At 38.0% G+C, this 17,089-nt stretch overlaps 1 protein-coding gene across 4 annotated transcripts in view; it reads left to right on the top strand.

The window, feature by feature from the left end:
* SGCG (sarcoglycan gamma) overlaps window positions 1-17,089 on the top strand; it is a 196,066-nt gene that overhangs the window by 168,441 nt on the left and 10,536 nt on the right. For all 4 annotated transcript variants that reach the window (XM_037799811.1, XM_037799810.1, XM_037799812.1 and 1 more), the window contains exon 6: window positions 5,056-5,128. In XM_037799811.1, the coding sequence (XP_037655739.1) occupies window positions 5,056-5,128 (73 nt within the window). The remainder of the gene's footprint in view (window positions 1-5,055; window positions 5,129-17,089) is intronic.

Here is a 17,089-nt window from a genome sequence, read left to right as displayed (position 1 = left end):
TTGCAGCTTCATTCCATTATGATCAGCAGAAGTGCTTTGTATAAGTTCAAGCTTTTAAAATTTATTAAGACCTGTTTTGTGACTCAACATGTATGGTCTATCCTGGATAATGATCCATAAGCACCTGAGAAGAATGTATACCCTGCTGTTTGGGGGTGTACTGTTCTGTATTTTCTGTTAGGTCTAGTTCATTTATCAAATTATTCAAATTCTCTGTTTCCTTATTGATCCTCTGTCTAGATGTTCCACCTACTGATGTGAATCATATATTGAACTCTCCAACTATTATTGTAGATATGTCTATTTCTCCCTTCAATTTTTCTAGTGTTTGCCTCATGTATTTTGGATATATATTTATGATTGTTGTTTCTTCTTGGTGGATTGCTCCTTTTATTAATATATAATGTCCTCCTTTGTCTCTTATAAAAGCTTTGCATTTAGAGTCTATTTTGTCTGATATTAGTGTAGCTACTCCAGCTTTTTTATAAATATATACTTTTTGTGGAATATCTTTTTCCAGCCTTTCATTTTCAACCTATTTGTATCCTTGGGTCTAAGGTGACTCTCTTGTAGACAGCAAATAGATTGTTGTATTTTTATCCATTCTTCCAGTCTGTGTCTTTTGGGGCGTTTAATCTAACATTCACTGTTATTACTTTAAAGGACTGATTCATTTCAACCATTTTATCTTTGGCTTTTATAGTCGTATCTTATTTTTGTCTCTATACCCTTTTAGTTACCTTTACTAATACTCTTCATTTCTACACTCTCCTCCAATCCTCTCTCCTGTCCTTTCCCTTAAGCCAGCAGGACTTCCTTTAGTTTTTCTTGTAAGGAAGCTCTTGTTAACGAATTCTCTCAGCTTCTGTTTATCTGTGTATGTCTTAAACTCTCCCTTGTATTTCAAGGACAGTTTTGCCAGATAGAGAATTCTTGACCAGCAGTCTTTCTCTTTTAGTATCCTGAATATATCTTACCACTGCCTTCTTAACTCCAATATTTCTGATGAAAAATCAGTGCTTAGTTTTATTGGGCATTTCTTGTTTGTAATGAATCACTTTTCTCTTGCTGCTTTCAGAATTCTCTCTTTATCTTGGCATTTGACATTCTGACTAGTATGTTTCTTGAAGTTGTCTATTCAGATTTACTGGGTTTGTAGTACATTGAGCTTCTTGGACATGGATATCAATGCCTTTCATAAGAGTTGGGAAGTTCTCAGTCATTATTTCCTCAAATATTTCTTCTGTCCTTTTTCCCCTTTTCCTCCTTCTGGGACATCCATGATGCAAATGTTTGAGTGCTTCATGATGTTAATCAGTTCCCTGAGACCTGCTCAATTTTTTCCAGTCTTTTCTCTATTTGTGCCTTTGTTCAAATTCAGATGTTCTATCTTCTAGCTCACTCATCTTTCTTCTGTATCTACAAATCTGCTGTTATGTGCTGCTAGTGTATTTTTAATTTCCTCTATTGTGCCTTTCATTCCCATAGATCTGTTATTTTTCTTCGTATGCTTTCAAATTCTTATTTATGCTCACCCAATGTTTTCTTAATATCCTTTATCTCTTTACCCATCTCCTTGAATTTGTTTAGGAGATTTGTTTGGGCATCTTTGATTAGTTGTTCCAGATTCTGCATCTCCTCCAACTTTTTTATTAGCTTTTTCATCGAGTCATATCTTCCTGTTTCTTGATATGGCTTATCTTTGCTGATGTCTGGGCATCAGATTATCTCGGTGAGTTTACTCTGAAAGTCAGATTCTCTCTCGTCAAAGCTTTTGGTGTTGATTGGGTTTGTGTTAATGCTCTACTTTGACACTTGGTTTCTCAGTATTACCCAACCAGGGCCAGGCCAGGGACCCACAAAGGGGGTGCATACCAGTTCCTCAGGGCTCCAGGGAGAGCAGTCAGGTAAAGATGCCAAAAAAGCTTTTTTCCACTCCCCAAGAGTGCACTTTCCTGGTCTGCCCAGCATATGGCCCTCTTTGCCCAAAAGCATTTTAGACATCTTTCTAGAGGTGTGGTTTCCTTGCCTGCCAGCAGATGGCGATGTTTGGCAACCTATGCCCCTCAGCCCCCAGAAGGCAGGCTATTCTTAGCTGTCAGCTCCAGACAATGGCCATAGCCATGTGGGTCGGTAGGATTTAAATAATCTGTCCAAGAAATGCAAATTCACTGGCCAAAAGCTGGGACAGTGCTAGACTGTGTCCCACCCTGTTCTTGGGAAAGAGACCCTCTGCTGCTCTTTCAGTCTGCTGCTGCCCACCCACCAGAGACTGGACACCCAGATGCTTTCTGCTCTGAGGGTGGGGGATGGGCAGCAGGAGCCAGGGCTAAGATGGGTCACTCACAATCTCTCACCACAGCTTCTCCATCTCTTCATCTTGCACTTTCCTGGGTGCAGCACAGCACTTCTCTCGATCTCCAGAGCTCCAGAACCATTGCACTAGACAGTTTATGCCTTTTCCCTAGTTGTTTTTTGGGAGAGAAGTGAGCCCATCTCTCCCTAATCAGTCATCTTGGATCCTTGAGTCATTTCTTTTAACTCTTTACCTTAGACTATTTTCTGGAGAACTGAAAGAAAATGCTGAGGGTTTTCAGGTTAGAAGTCCAAATCAAGGTGTCACAAAGGCAATGCTTTCTTCCTGAACACTGGCATTCTGGAGCTCGCTGCTGGCAATCCTTGGTCCTTGGCTCTTCTGTCACATGGCAATGCACATGGCAGCCTCTCCTGACCTCTCCCTTCTCTTCTTCAACTTTCAGCTTCTGGTTGCTCCCTCTGTCTGGAATCATTATTTTTTAATTATTTATAAAGCTCGCCCCAAGTCCCTCACATTAAAACATACCCATGTTTCAAACAATGCTGGATAAATTACAGCCAATACATGTGCTTAAAAGTATAGAACCATACTTATACTTAGCATATCTCTGCTCATCTTCCTAAGGAATGGCTTGAAATTGACATTTTCTTTACTTTTTCTTTACTGTTTTGCAAATCAGGAGAAAGCAGAAATAAAATGTTAATCGGAATAGAAGAATCATACAAATTACCATGTTAAATTATTTCCCCCTCCATGCCAAAAAATGTCTATATTTCAGGCAGACAAGATATTGTACTATAAAATTTCACAGCACCTTTTATTGTGGAAATGCCAATGCTTGATGTAACCTTCCTTTCTGTAATGGTCACCAATATATTTAGGTTTGCCTTGTTATTTTAAGGAGATATGACTTGTTACAATACATATGGCGATATCTTCTTCATCTGAACAAAATGTGCATGAATTATAATATAATTTCATGAAAGGTTAACCTCCACTTATATGTGTTTCTTGATATTCAGTTGATTATAATTTTTATGTTAATTATGTCACTAAATCTGGTTTATAATTTTATTCTCATTTCATACTGATTTAAGCCTCTTTTACTTATGTGTCACAAACTATTTCTTTAGTAAGGGCTTTAAATATGGGCTTTTGGCATATCTTCATATTTAAACACATTTACTGAAGTAATAATTATAATAACATGGCTTCTATCATTAATATTGTGGAGAAAATGTGAGAACATTGTTTCACCTAATTTTTGTTTGTTTCACCTAATTTAAGGGACAATGTCAAGACCTTCTGCACAGGGTCATGGTTTCTCATCCTATTTTGTGGTGAAACTTTCACCTGTTACAGCCACCCAGGCAATTTTTTTTCAATGCCTAATATTAATACTAACACAAAGGTAGACTAGAAAATAGACATTTTCATTGTTTTCAGTATTTCCTAAAGAGAAAAGGCTGCACAATACAAAGACCCTTCCCATGCCCTTTTTGGAACCCAGAGAGAGAGAAACAAATTACTTGTAAAATGCAGTCTGTTGCCCCTAAGCCAGGGATAGGCCCCTCTGTAAGTGAGGATGAGAACATATAGGCAGCGTGTGCCACTCAAGTCTTCTGGGTACATGCCCCAAAAACTTCAAGAGCAGAAATATTTGCAATATAATATCAAAGATACATTCCTTATTTCTATATTGAATGCTTTAATTTCCCAGTGAGCTAGATTAGTCATTCTTTCCTCATACACAGACCTCACATTTCCTGCCCCTGAGCCATTGCTCTCTGTGAAAGTCCCTGGCCACAACTCCATATGTTCATATAAACATCTCATTCTTTTAAAGTTCAGATCAACTGCATTTTACTACACAAATTCGTCCCTGCTGCCTTAATTGAAGGTAATTCTTCTCTGCTGATGACTCCCAAAATAATTATTTGTACCTTCTTGGTGGCATATTACATTCTATCATATATTGTTTACTCATGAGAAACTCCACACCATATGACTTATAAGTATGAGCTCTGAATGCAAATCCCAACCCTGCCACTTCTGAGCTGTGTAACCCCGTGCAAGTTAATTAAAACCTTTCTGTTTCTCTGCTTCCTCTTCAATAAAGTGGGAAAATATGAACCTCCCTGAGTCCTCAGTATGAAATGGGTTAGGATACATCGAAGACCATCTCACAGGCACCTTTGTATCTCTGCATATTGATGGACACAGGGTCTTACGTATAATTATTTTCTCAGACTAATGAAACAACTTGGAGCATACTGATTCCTGGAAATTATAAGATCAATTTAAAATATTTAAAAATTTTGATTTCTCTAAATTTCCTGATATAACTAAGTAAAAATATGAGACAAGATACAATTATTACATATAATATACAAAGAATCATCAAATTACTAACTAAAATACATGGACTTACTCCATTTTCAATAGGAATTTTTTTTTCCATTTAAGGGCTAATATTATTCTCTGGTTTTAAAATAAGCCTGCTTATTTGTAACCAATTTGAAAAAATCTTTTGTGGATAGGAACCAAGTGAAATCTTGATATCCCAGGAAAAGGGAAGCATCTGTGCGCATATTGTTTCCACAACTCAAACATCTGCACAAATTTCAACAGCAAATAACAAAATCATCTTGTACTGTGATGTCGACTAATTGTTTACTGTACTTAGTGTCATTTATTTTACTTTTTTTTTTGCTGATTCAGCTTTGGTTTTTGTTTAGGGCCTGAAGGAGCTCATTTCGAGCATTCGGTGGAGACACCTCTTGTCAGAGCAGACCCATTTCAGGATCTTAGGTAAGAATTTTGTTCCAATATAAACAAATCTTCTCATAGATGACACATGGATATCATGTGCTGTAATAATATTTTAGCGCTTATTAACAGATTGTTTTCTTATTCCATTAGTAGTCTTTATTTTTATGACTTTCCTTTTGTATCTTGTCATTGCTTATCAAAACCTAAAGAGGGTCCAAAAGTCCTACTGATTCTACATATTTTTTATCTCTAAAACGCACACCTCCTCTTCCACCCCACTGCTTTAGCTCACATCACTGTACTGTTCCAATAGCCACTCTGTCTCCTTCACACTGGTATCAGGGTGGGTTTGCCAAATGCAGACTGTTTAAAATGCTTCGCTGATTCCCCATCACCCACAGGAAACCCACAGCCCCCCACGTGGCGCTGACAGCCCCTCAGGCGGGGGATGGGCTCCACCTGGTTCCCAGGGGCTCCCCCTCCCACCTGCCAGCCCTGCGCCGCTGCCACGCTCACCACGAGTCGTTCCCTCTGGCTGCAGAGCCCTCCTTCCCTCACCCTGAAGTTTTACCTCAGATGCCAGAGGTTTGTGATTTGCGTATTTCGCGAAACCATCATTCTCCCCTGAAAAGTGTCAACATAAGTTTCCTGAACACGTTCATAACTTGTAAACTCAAATGTGTCTGTGTTCACACTTGACTCTCCATCTCAGCCCCATCTTCAAACACAACATTGTTGGCTGTGCTCTTGTCCTTTTCAGTGGCAGAGAATGGTGCCCTTCTTGGTGTCTTGAAAGTTGTAAAAGGCATTCTTGAAGATATGACTTTAATTCCTTTAAAAATGTGTGCCCTATTAGCAGAGAAAAGAGCATTATAAATCCAAGTGTATGATAAGGCCATATTTGCAAAAAAGTTAGAAACTTTGGTAGAGCTCTTTTCGTGATGTCCTGAATATACAAAATCACCCAGTTGCAGAAACAAATGTATCGTTTCTACACAGTCTTGCCATGCCTGTGTGTTTCGCTTTATTGAATGTCACTTACTGTTGCAGCTGTTCTTTCCAATAGTATGTTTATAATTTATTTTAAAAAACTAAATATTTTTATTAAAACAAAGGGTCTCAAAGTCTAAGATAGCACTTCAAATCACATTCAGAATTTGAACTTGAAATATATGCAGGACAATTAATATATTCTAATCAATTATGGATAATAGGGGAAACAAAGTATTTGGAGTCAGGACGTTGGTATGACTCCCAGTTTTACACGTATCAGTCTGGTGACCTTGGCAAAATTAACCATTTCAAGACTATTTTCTCTGAAATATAAAATGCCGATAGTAATAACAACCCCAAAGTGTTCTAGGAAAGATTTAAAACATGGTATGTTAAAAGCATTTTGTAAAATGAAAAGTCAAACACACGTTATCATTTTTATTATTATTACTGCCAAATAGATATTCAGACGCAAGCAACAGAAGTTAGGAAAATCAGCATTTCCCCTAACTTTGATGTCAAATTAAATATTAATCAAAAGCAAACAGGAGTTCAATTTATCTTACCTTCTTAGAAAATATTTGTAGCATAAAAATAAATTGTAGCTATAATTAAATTATAACAATGTTCATTAATTTAGATAAAGGATCATAAGATGAATATTATGGAATTGTTGTAGTTAGCAAAGAAGAACATTTTACTTTCCTAGGATAGAAAAATGATGCAATAGCTTTCAAAATAATCCCATTAAAACCCTTTTGAAATTATAAAATAATATAAATTGTAAAGATGCCAAGCCACCTTTTAAAGTGAACATTAGTGTTTTAAAATACACAGATCTCAAAATTAAATAATTCGTCTTACGTTGCCCCATTAGGATGTAAATCTGCTAGCTAATATAGCAGACTCTTACTGCAAAATAAATGGCAAAATATTCTTCTCTTGCTTGCTAAAAGGAGGATTATGTAACCCAAGTGTCACTTCCAGAAGGACTTAGAAAATAAGGAAACTGTAAGAAATTAATTGAGTATGTGAGGACGGAAGGCCCGAGCTAACATTTTTTGAGTGTCTTCTACTGCCAGGATCCATGCTTGGTGTTTTCATATAATTCATCTCATTTCACCATCAACCCAAAGTTAACAGGTAGATAATTTTATCCTTCTTCCATAGAGGAAATCTAGAGAGAAGCATGTTCTAAGTCACAAAGCTAAGAATGTGGCCAACTCATAATTCAAATTCAGCTCTGACTCCAAACCCCATGTAAACCTATTCACAATCTCTGCCCTTTAAGTGGACCCTTGAGTGACTAATTCTTTAATTTACTACCATACTCCACTGATTAATTCTATGATATTTATATTTTCTTCTCTAAATTCTAACTATAAACTGTGTTTCACTTTTTATTTGTGTGTCCAAGTAGCTTTACTATTCGAAGCCTGAGTATGGTAGAAAAGTGTTCTAGAATATCCTAATTGACCTATGAAAGCATTTAATGTGGATTTTGTAGGGTTAATATCAAGACGGATTTCTAAATATATCCCCAAAATATACATGTTTAAATATTACAATCTAAAGTTTGATATTTTCTCAAATAGTAGGCCTAGAAGGATGATAGTTACCCTTTTCAGCCTGGCATATATATCCATTCTTTAGGAAGAATGATAGCATGTATTTAAGCTGGATTTACATTTCTTATGGCAAAATCATTCCCAAGAAAAATTTCTGAACTCTGGAAAACTACCTTCTTTCATTCATAAATGATGTAATTCATTTTTTAAAAATCAGCAAAAATATAACTGTTTATGTGCTAGACTCTATGATAGCTGGATGTATCGTGATAAGATGTATGGCCCCTGACTTTAGTGTACAGTCTATTGGGAAAGGAAGCATGCAAACAAATTAGGACAATATAGTAAGTTAATTGCTATGATGAAAGTAAAAATTATAGTGGGGAAAAGGAGAAGGAGCATAAACACGTCCTAGGGTGATCAGGGATGAGATCACAGAGAAGGAAGCACTTGTCCTGAGACTGAAAGAATATGTAGAATCAAGTATGGCAGAGTAAACCATCAGTCGTCTGCAACTCACAAGGATGTGATGGAGGTTAAATGCATTATTATTTGTAAATTGCTGGCAACAATGCCTGTCACATAATAACTAATATGCATGTGTGTTCACTGAATAAGTAAAATGCACAGACATGGAAATATTTGTTTCTGTTTTGAATATGTATGAACACTGAAAAATTATTTAATAAAAATGTATCAATATGAAACTTAACAAGAGAATGTCATTCTCAGGTCCTAGAAATAGAGGAAGCTTATGGTAAGAGCAGTGATTGGGACCTAAAGCCAAGTAGGTCACAGAGGAACAAGAATCCCAGACAGACTGAGGGCTGGAACTTCAATGCTCATATAGGGAAAGAGATTCCAGGCTGCGGAGGTTGATTAAATTGTTACCACATTTTGGACGTGTACTTGGTCTTGGTCCTCATTGTGATGGGTGTGGACCCATTGTAAAAATAAGAGATCTTCAAGATGTTACTTCAGTTAAAGTGTGGTCCAACCACATCAGGTTGGGCTTTAATCAGGATGACTGGAATCCTTTAAAAGCAGAGTGAAAGTCAGGTGGAGGAAGAAGCCACAAGGAACAGCCAGAAGCTGGAAATCAAGGGAACCGGAAGAGAAATAAGACACCGCCATGTGCATTGCCATGTGATGGAAAAGCCAAGAACCCCCAACAATTGCTGGGCAGCCAGAAGATACCAACCCTGGAAGGAAGCAAGCCTTCTGGCCTCTGAAACTGTGAGCCAATAATTAGCCAACCACTGTGTGTTATTTGTTTGAGCAGGTGTGAAATTGAAATACAGACTCTGACTCCATGTGCATGAAATGCCTGGGCTAAGGCGCCTCAAAGAGCTTGGCCTCCCATGAAACATTTTTAAAAATCTGCCCAATAGCCCAAGGATGCTGCAAGAAAGGTTACTATCTTGGACCTGAGGTTGGAGAAGTCACCCACAAGAAATCATGAACAGGTCATTGCCTGGCCAAGGGAGGAGAACCAAATCCACACCACCTCAGAATATAGGAATTCCAAGCTGGAAAATTAACTTTAAAAACTGCACCAAGTTCTGTGAAACTCATCGACAATGGAAAATGAAAAGCTATGTTGAAGAAATTATTCCATTACCCACAACATAAAGACACCTATGGAAAACAACCTCTACATTTTTAAAAAGGAAAGAGAGAGAGAGAGAGAGAGAGACAAATGGAAAACTGACAGACAAATAAATGAACTACCATGAGGAAAAATTAGCAGCTGCTACAAGTAGCCCTAAAACTACAGTAGAACAAAGTAAAGAGATTTTTTAATCCCTATGAATAAAATGCTCAAAAAGGAAAAAAAACAAACAAACAAAAAAGAGGGAAAGATAACCATATGAAAATGGCATATTTGGAAAATAAAATAAAAATCCTATAAATCAGAAATCAAGTAATTAAAACCAACGGTGACCAGATCAGATGGATTTCTAATACCATTCTTGAATAAAAAGGAACCAGGGCTCCTTGGAAAAATGGCTGATTCTGGGGCTGGGGCAGGGAATATACAAAATGAGCCTGGAGCATCTTGTAGTGCCAAAATATAAGGAAGTGCTCAGATACACACAATGATGGTGGTGTAGCCAAAAGACACTGCTGCCAACCTAAAGGAGCTACAATGGCCAAAGCTGGAACAATTTCAGCAACCAGGTAAACAAAGTATAAAACAAATATCCAAGAGTCCATACTGAATTAAATAAATGATTGAATAAATAAATACATGGGATAGAATAAACAATCTCCCATGCAAAGAATTCAATAATTTATGTGGATACTCTCTTCACAATGGAGTTGTTCTGGTTTGCCAATGCTGATGGGATGCAAAACACCAGAAATGGATTGGCTTTTATAAAGGGGGTTTATTTGGTTACACAGTCACAGTCTTAAGACCATATAAAATGTCCAAGATAGCATATCAACAATCGGGTACCTTCACTGGAAAATGGCCAGTGGCATCTGGAAAACCTCTGTTAGCTGGGAAGGCACATGGCTGGCGTCTGCTCCAAGTTCTGATTTCAAAATGGCTTTCTCCCAGGACGTTCCTCTCTAGGCTTCAGCTCCTCTTCAAAATGTCACTCTCAGTTGCTCTTGGGGCATTTGTCCTCTCTTATCTTCAGTGGAGCAAGAGTCTGCTCTCAAAGACCATCTCCAAAGTGTCTCTCATCTGAAGCTCCTTGTTCTAGTTTGCTAATGCTGTGGAGTGCAAAACACCAGAGATGGATTGACTTTTATAAAAAGGGGGTTTATTTGGCTACACAGTTACAGTCTTAAGGCCATAAAGTGTCCAAGGTAACACATCAGTAATCGGGTACCTTCACTGGAGGATGGCCAATGGTGTCCAGAAAACCTCTGTTAGCTGGGAAGGCACGTGGCTGGCGTCTGCTCCAAAGTTCTGGTTTCAAAATGGCTTTCTCCCAGGACGTTCCTCTCTAGCAAGCTTGCTCCTCTTCAAAACGTCACTCACAGCTGCACTCCATTCAGTCTCTTTGAGTCAGCATGTTTTATATGGCTCCACTGATCAAGGCCCACCCTGAATGGGTGGGGTCACGCCTCCATGGGAGTATCCCACCAAAGTCACCACCCACAGCTGGGTGGGGCACATTCCAAGCAAATCTAACCAGCACCAAAACGTCTGTCCCACAAGACCACAAAGATAATGGCATTTGGGGGACACAATACATTCGAACCGGCACACTCCTCTTTCAGCTCCTGTGCATTCTTCAAAGTGTCCCTCTTGGCTGTAGCAAACTTGCTCCTTCTGTCTGAGCTTTTATAGGGCTCCAGTGAACTAATCAAGACCCATCCTGAATGGGCAGGGCCACACCTCCATGGAAATTATCTAATCAGAGTTATCACCTACAATTGGGTGGGTCACATCTCCATGGAAACAATCAAAGAATTACAATCTAATCAACACTAATACTTCCGCCCACACAAGACTGCATCAAAGATAATGACATTTTGGGGGACATAATACATTCAAACTGGCACAGGGGTGGAGCTTAACTTCCTACCCCTTATGTGGGGGCTGCTCTCAGTGACTTGCTCCCAAGGAGTCGATTATGGAAAGGGGGAAAGAATAATTTTACAGTGGAGAAACCTGATAAACACTACCTTGGCCAGGTAATCAAGGTCAACATCATCAGCCATAACTTGTGTCAACAGCAGGTACCCTAAGATGATGGGAAGGACATTTTACCTCAGTAATCTTCCTCCACCAACTAACAAGCTGAATCTAATTGTGATAAAAATATCATACAATCCCAAATTAAGGAATTCTACAAAACACCTGACCTGCATACCTCAAAATTTTCAACATTTTCATTACAAGGAGTCTGAGGAATTTCACAAAGCAGAGGAGCCTGAGGAGACACACTGACCACGTGTCATATGGTATCCTGGATGGGATCCTGGAAAAACAAGTGAAATCTGAATAAACAGTGTTTAGTTAGTAGTAATGAACCAACATTAGTTCCCTAATTGAGGCAGATGTACCATAGTCATTAAGATGTTAACCCCAGGTGAAAACCAGAAGGTGGTATGCAGAAGCTTTCTGTATTGTATTTGTAACTTTTCTGTGAATCTAACACTGTTCTAGAATTAAAGGTTTATTTAAAATGAAAATAAACCCTGGGGGTAAGTTAAGTAGTCAACGATATACTTTGAAAGACAGAATTGGTAAAAAGAATGATTGACATGAGAGAATCACTCAAATTGCTGAAAAATAAAGATAGAGATGAAAAATATTAAAAGTTAAGAAGCATTAAGTATAGAATGAGATACTCCAATAAATGTCTAACAACATTTTCAGAAGGGAAAATATAAACAGTGGAGAAGCAATGTTCCCGAATTGAAGCAATATAAGTCCTTATATTCAACAGCTTACCAAGTGCAAAACAGGATAAATACAAAAAATATCCATACCTACATACATCATATCCATTAAATTTCTTAAGCTTTTTATTTTGAAATAATTTCAAACTTACAAGACAGTAGCAAAAATAATACAAAACCCATACAAAGAACTCCAGCACACCTGCTCCCAGATACCCAGATCCATCAATTTTTTAAATAAATGCAATTTTATTGAGGTATATTTCTAAAACATAAATCCTTCAAAGTGTACAATCAGTTGTTCACAGTATCATCATATAGTTGTGCATTCATCACCACAATCAATCTTTGAACATTTTCATTACTCCAAACGATAAAATAAAGAACATCCAAAACATTCCATTCCCCTCCTCCCCCCATTGTTGATTTATTTTTTTAATTAAATTCAGTTTTAATGAGATATATTCACATACCATACAATCATCCATGGTGTACAATCAACTGTTCACAGTACCATCATATAGTTGTGCATTCATCACCCCAATCTATTTTTGACCACTTTCCTTACACCAGAAAGAATAAGAAATAAAAGTAAAAAAGAACACCCAAATCATCCCCCCATCCCACCCTATTTTTCATTCAGTGTTTGTCCCCATTCTTCTACTCATCCATCCATACACTGGATAAAGGGAGTGCGATCCACAAGGTTTTCACAATCACACTGTCACCCTTGTAAGCTACATTGTTATACAATAGTCTTCAAGAGTCAAGGTTGGAGTTTGATAATTTCAGGTATTTACTTCTAGCTATTCCAATACATTAGAATCTAAAACATGTTATCTGTATAGTGTATAAGAATGTCCACCAGAGTGACCTCTTGACTCCACTTGGAATCTCTCAGTCACTGAAACTTAATTTCATTTCATTTCCTATCCCCCTTTTGGTCAAGAAGATGTTCTCAATCCCATGATGCCAGGTCCAGATTCATCCCCAGGAGTCATATCCTGCATTGCCAGGGAGATTTACACCCCTGGGAGTGAGGTCCCATGTAGAGCGGAGGGCAGCAAGATCACCCACCGAGGTGGCTTAGCTAGAGAGGGACACATCTGAGCAACAAAGAGGTAGTCAGGGGGAGACTCTTAGGCACAATTATAAGCATTTCCCTGTTAGGCCATGCTGTAAGATTCAATTCTGAGTTTACACATTGTAGTTAGTCCATGTTGGTGAGGCATTATAGTGTTTGCCTTGGTTTCTGACACTTCACTCAAAATGCTGTCTACAGGATCCATTCGCCTAGTGGCACATCTCACAGCTTCACTCCTTCTCATAGTTGCTCAATATTCCATTGTATGCACACACCACAGTTCACCATTCTGTTCCTCAGTCAGTGTACCCTTAGGCCACTCCACTCATTGCAAATCATGAATACTGCCTCCACAAACACCAGTGTGCAAATGTCCATTCATGTCTCTGCTCTCAGATCTCCAAGTACATACCCCATAATGAGGTTGCAGGACCTTATGGCCCCACATACTTAGCTTCTTGTCGCACCACCACACTGACCCCCAGAAAGTCTACACCATTCTGCCTCCTCATCAACAGTAAATGAGTACATCCCTCTCTCCAGGTTTTCTCCAGCACTTTTTATCAGATCCGTCAATTTTAACATTCTGCCACAAGTGCTGTATCATTCTACTTCTCTATCTAAATATCTTTCTGTTCATCTTTTGTCTATTTTTCTATCTATTCACATCTACCTACCTATTTGCCTGCGTACCTACAAATCCATTCTTAAAATGCAAGTAATTAAATAAGCAGAGGAGATGAGTCCACTCACTGGAAGAAGGAGCTTTAATAACAACCTTAATAAAAATAAGAAAACTGCTTAACCACACTAGGCATCAGAGAAATGAAAATTAAAGCAACACACTACAATATCACACTCAGAATGACAAAAGTCATAGTTTGGTGAGCCAAATATTGGTTAAAAGTTGAGAAAAGACAATCCCTTACACTTAAAACATTGCTCTTGGGATTTAAAACTAGTGCAGCCACTTGGAGACACACTGTGAGAGTGTTTGGTCCTGACACCCAAACATGCTAAATTCTTGGTAGGATAGATTACTTAGAGCAGTGGTCTTTATATTCACCCTCAAATAATTTTGTAAAACTATGTCCCCATTACACACTTTTAAGTTAATATCTGCATGTTTAATCATAAGTAGTTGCCAAAGATGTCATTTTGCCATATTAAAACAATGTCATTTAAAAATAAAACTTTCATCACTCTTTTGAGTATGTCTAATGGTATTTTAAAAAATCATGCAGATTTGATGCCCACCATCAAAGAACTGAAAAACATACAAACAAGTTCATCTTCTGAAAATCATAATTTTTTTCTTTTTCTCCTTGAACTATTTCCATTTCACTTCCCCACAATTTTTCCCTAATAAATTATATTTAATAACTGACAGTATTTCATTGATCATCCTGTCTTATTTCTCCACAACAAAACTGAACATATAAATTTAAAACTTTATTTTTAGTGACCATAAGAAGTACCTTTTAAATTGGATTGAATTATAATTTTAAGGAGGATATGATTAATCAAAACAATATAGTATACATTTTGATAATTAAAAAAATAAAATTTTATGGATATGCATCTTGTAATGGACAGAGTTGAAAATACTTGATACATCTGTCAATGAATATAACTTATTACTAGAAGGAGTCAGGATTGAGCATCAATTCCTTTGCTATTTTGTTTTATAAAATATTCCAAGAGGACTCATTCACATAAATTAAGTAGAGAGGAATCAAAGAAGTTTTGTTATTTTAAAAACAAGTCATTAACAGTGTGATTGTGAAAGCCTTGTGGATCGCACTCCCTTTATCCAGTGTATGGATGGATGAGTAGAAAAATGGGGACAAAAACTAATGAAAAATAGGGTGAGGGGGGATGATTTGGGTGTTCTTTTTTACTTTTATCTTTTATTCTTACTTTTGCTTTTTCTTGTATACAGAAAATGTTCAAAAAATAGATTGGGGTGATGAATGCACAACTGTCTGATGGTACTGTGAACAGTTGATTGTACACCATGGATGACTGTATGATATATGAATATGTCTCAATAAAACTGAATTTAAAAAAAAAAAGTTATTCAGTGTTCTGAACTCTTTCTAAATTATTTACCATCAAAAACTATTTGTAATGACTATCAATTAACAATTCAGTTAGGTCCTTCTTCAAGTTTTGTTGCAAGTAAAGAATTGGGAATCACACAACTTGCAAATCGATTACCTCTATGATCACAAGGCTCCTGGTTCCGAATTAGTTGAGATGGAGTTTAACGTGGGTCCGGGTGGAGGTCAGGCGAGACACCATGGGAAACCGAGGCCATAACGCCTGAGAGAAGAGTTTGTTACTCGCAGGTCCCAGAGAGAGGGGGCGCCACGAGGGTCCCGGGAAGCGCCCCGGACCCTGGGGCTCAACCAGCCGGCGGGGAGCACCCGGGGCCCGTGGGCTCGCGCCTCTCTGTGGTCCAGGGGTGGAGTTAGGGGCTTCCCGCGCGGTCAGGGATTGGTCGGTTTACAGCAAAGGCGCGCGAAGAGGGAAGGGACTGGGGGTCCGAGAGCTGGGGGATGGGGACCAACTGTGGGGTCTGGGTGGGGCGTGTGGTTGGTGGCGGCAAATGGCGGGTTTGGACTCTGGGAGAGCTTCTGCCCCAGGGCTGGAAAGCGGCTTCTTAACCAGGCCAGAGGCCGGAGGTCCGTGCTGTGCAAGTGGCTTAGCGGAGGAAAGAGGACTGCGAGGCAGCTCGCAAAACGTTTTGGTAGTTCTAACAGTTGTTCAGTTTGGCAGTACTGGCGCCGGTATGGTCAGTGGTCCTTGCACGTTACTTGGGAGGTTGAATTGGTTTCCTAGAGATAGCAAATAACTGGGTTGCTTAAAACAACATAAATGTATTGTCTCACTGTCCTAGAAGCTAGAAGTCCAAAATCAAAATATATATATGTGTATATATTTGCATACTAGAATTTAGCAATCATTTCTTTTATTGCATCTGGACTTTTAAGTTATATTTTAAATGACTTTCCATACAGCCCCACTGAGAAGTCATTCATGTTTCTTATATGGTTTTATTTTTTACGTTTCGATTCCTGATCCATTTAGAGTTTATTCTTGCATGTGGCATGAGGTAGAAGGTTTGAGCTCTTGACCTAATATTAGCTTTTCCAACTGGCCAAAGAGGAGCCCTAGAAACCAGATTAATATAAACTCCACCTTTGACCCTATGATATTTAAATAGGACCTTTATCATATATTGCATTTTCCTATGTTCTTGGGTCAGTTTCTGTCCTTTCTACTTGATTCCACTAGTCCATTTGTGTCTTCATCTGCCAGTTCCAACATGATGAATTAAAGAGGCCTCTTTACTTCACACTCACCTTCCCGTCTCAACACGTTCCTGACTCTTCTTGCTTGTTACTATTTTCCCATATGAACTTGTACAGCTCAAGAAAAACTTTTTTTAATTAGGATTAAGATTGTGTTAAATTTATAAATTAGGGTAAAAACAACCCCTTTACAGTATTGTCATCCACCCAAGAATGGGGACGTCTTTCCCTTTATTCAAATCTACTTTGTGTCTTTCAGGTGTATTTAAAAGTTTTCTTCATATGTATTTGTCATATTTCTTGTTACGTAATATTCCTAAACATTTTCGCTTATCCTTGGTTGCCACTGTAAATGGGGTTTTGTTGTACCATTATATTCTCTAACTAGTTATTTTTATGTATAGGTAGGCTATTGATTTCTGTATGTTAATTTTATATCTCATTACCTTATTGAATTTTTAATTGAGCCGGTTTGATCATTGATTCTCTAGGATTTTCTAGACATGCTATCATATCATCTGCAAATAGATACAGTTTTTATCTTACTTTCCAATTCTTATGTCACTAATTGATTTCTCTTGCCTAATTACATTTCTCAATTACTTCAGTGCTTTGAAAAGGAAAGAGATAATAAGCATCTTGGCCTTTTCCAAAACTGAGCATAAATACCTCA

The sequence above is a fragment of the Choloepus didactylus genome, chromosome 12 (assembly GCF_015220235.1).
Source record: "Choloepus didactylus isolate mChoDid1 chromosome 12, mChoDid1.pri, whole genome shotgun sequence".
In the NCBI taxonomy this organism is placed as follows: Eukaryota; Metazoa; Chordata; class Mammalia; order Pilosa; family Megalonychidae; genus Choloepus; species Choloepus didactylus.
Note: the sequence above shows the minus strand (reverse complement) of the source record. Positions and strands in the feature narration are given on the sequence as shown.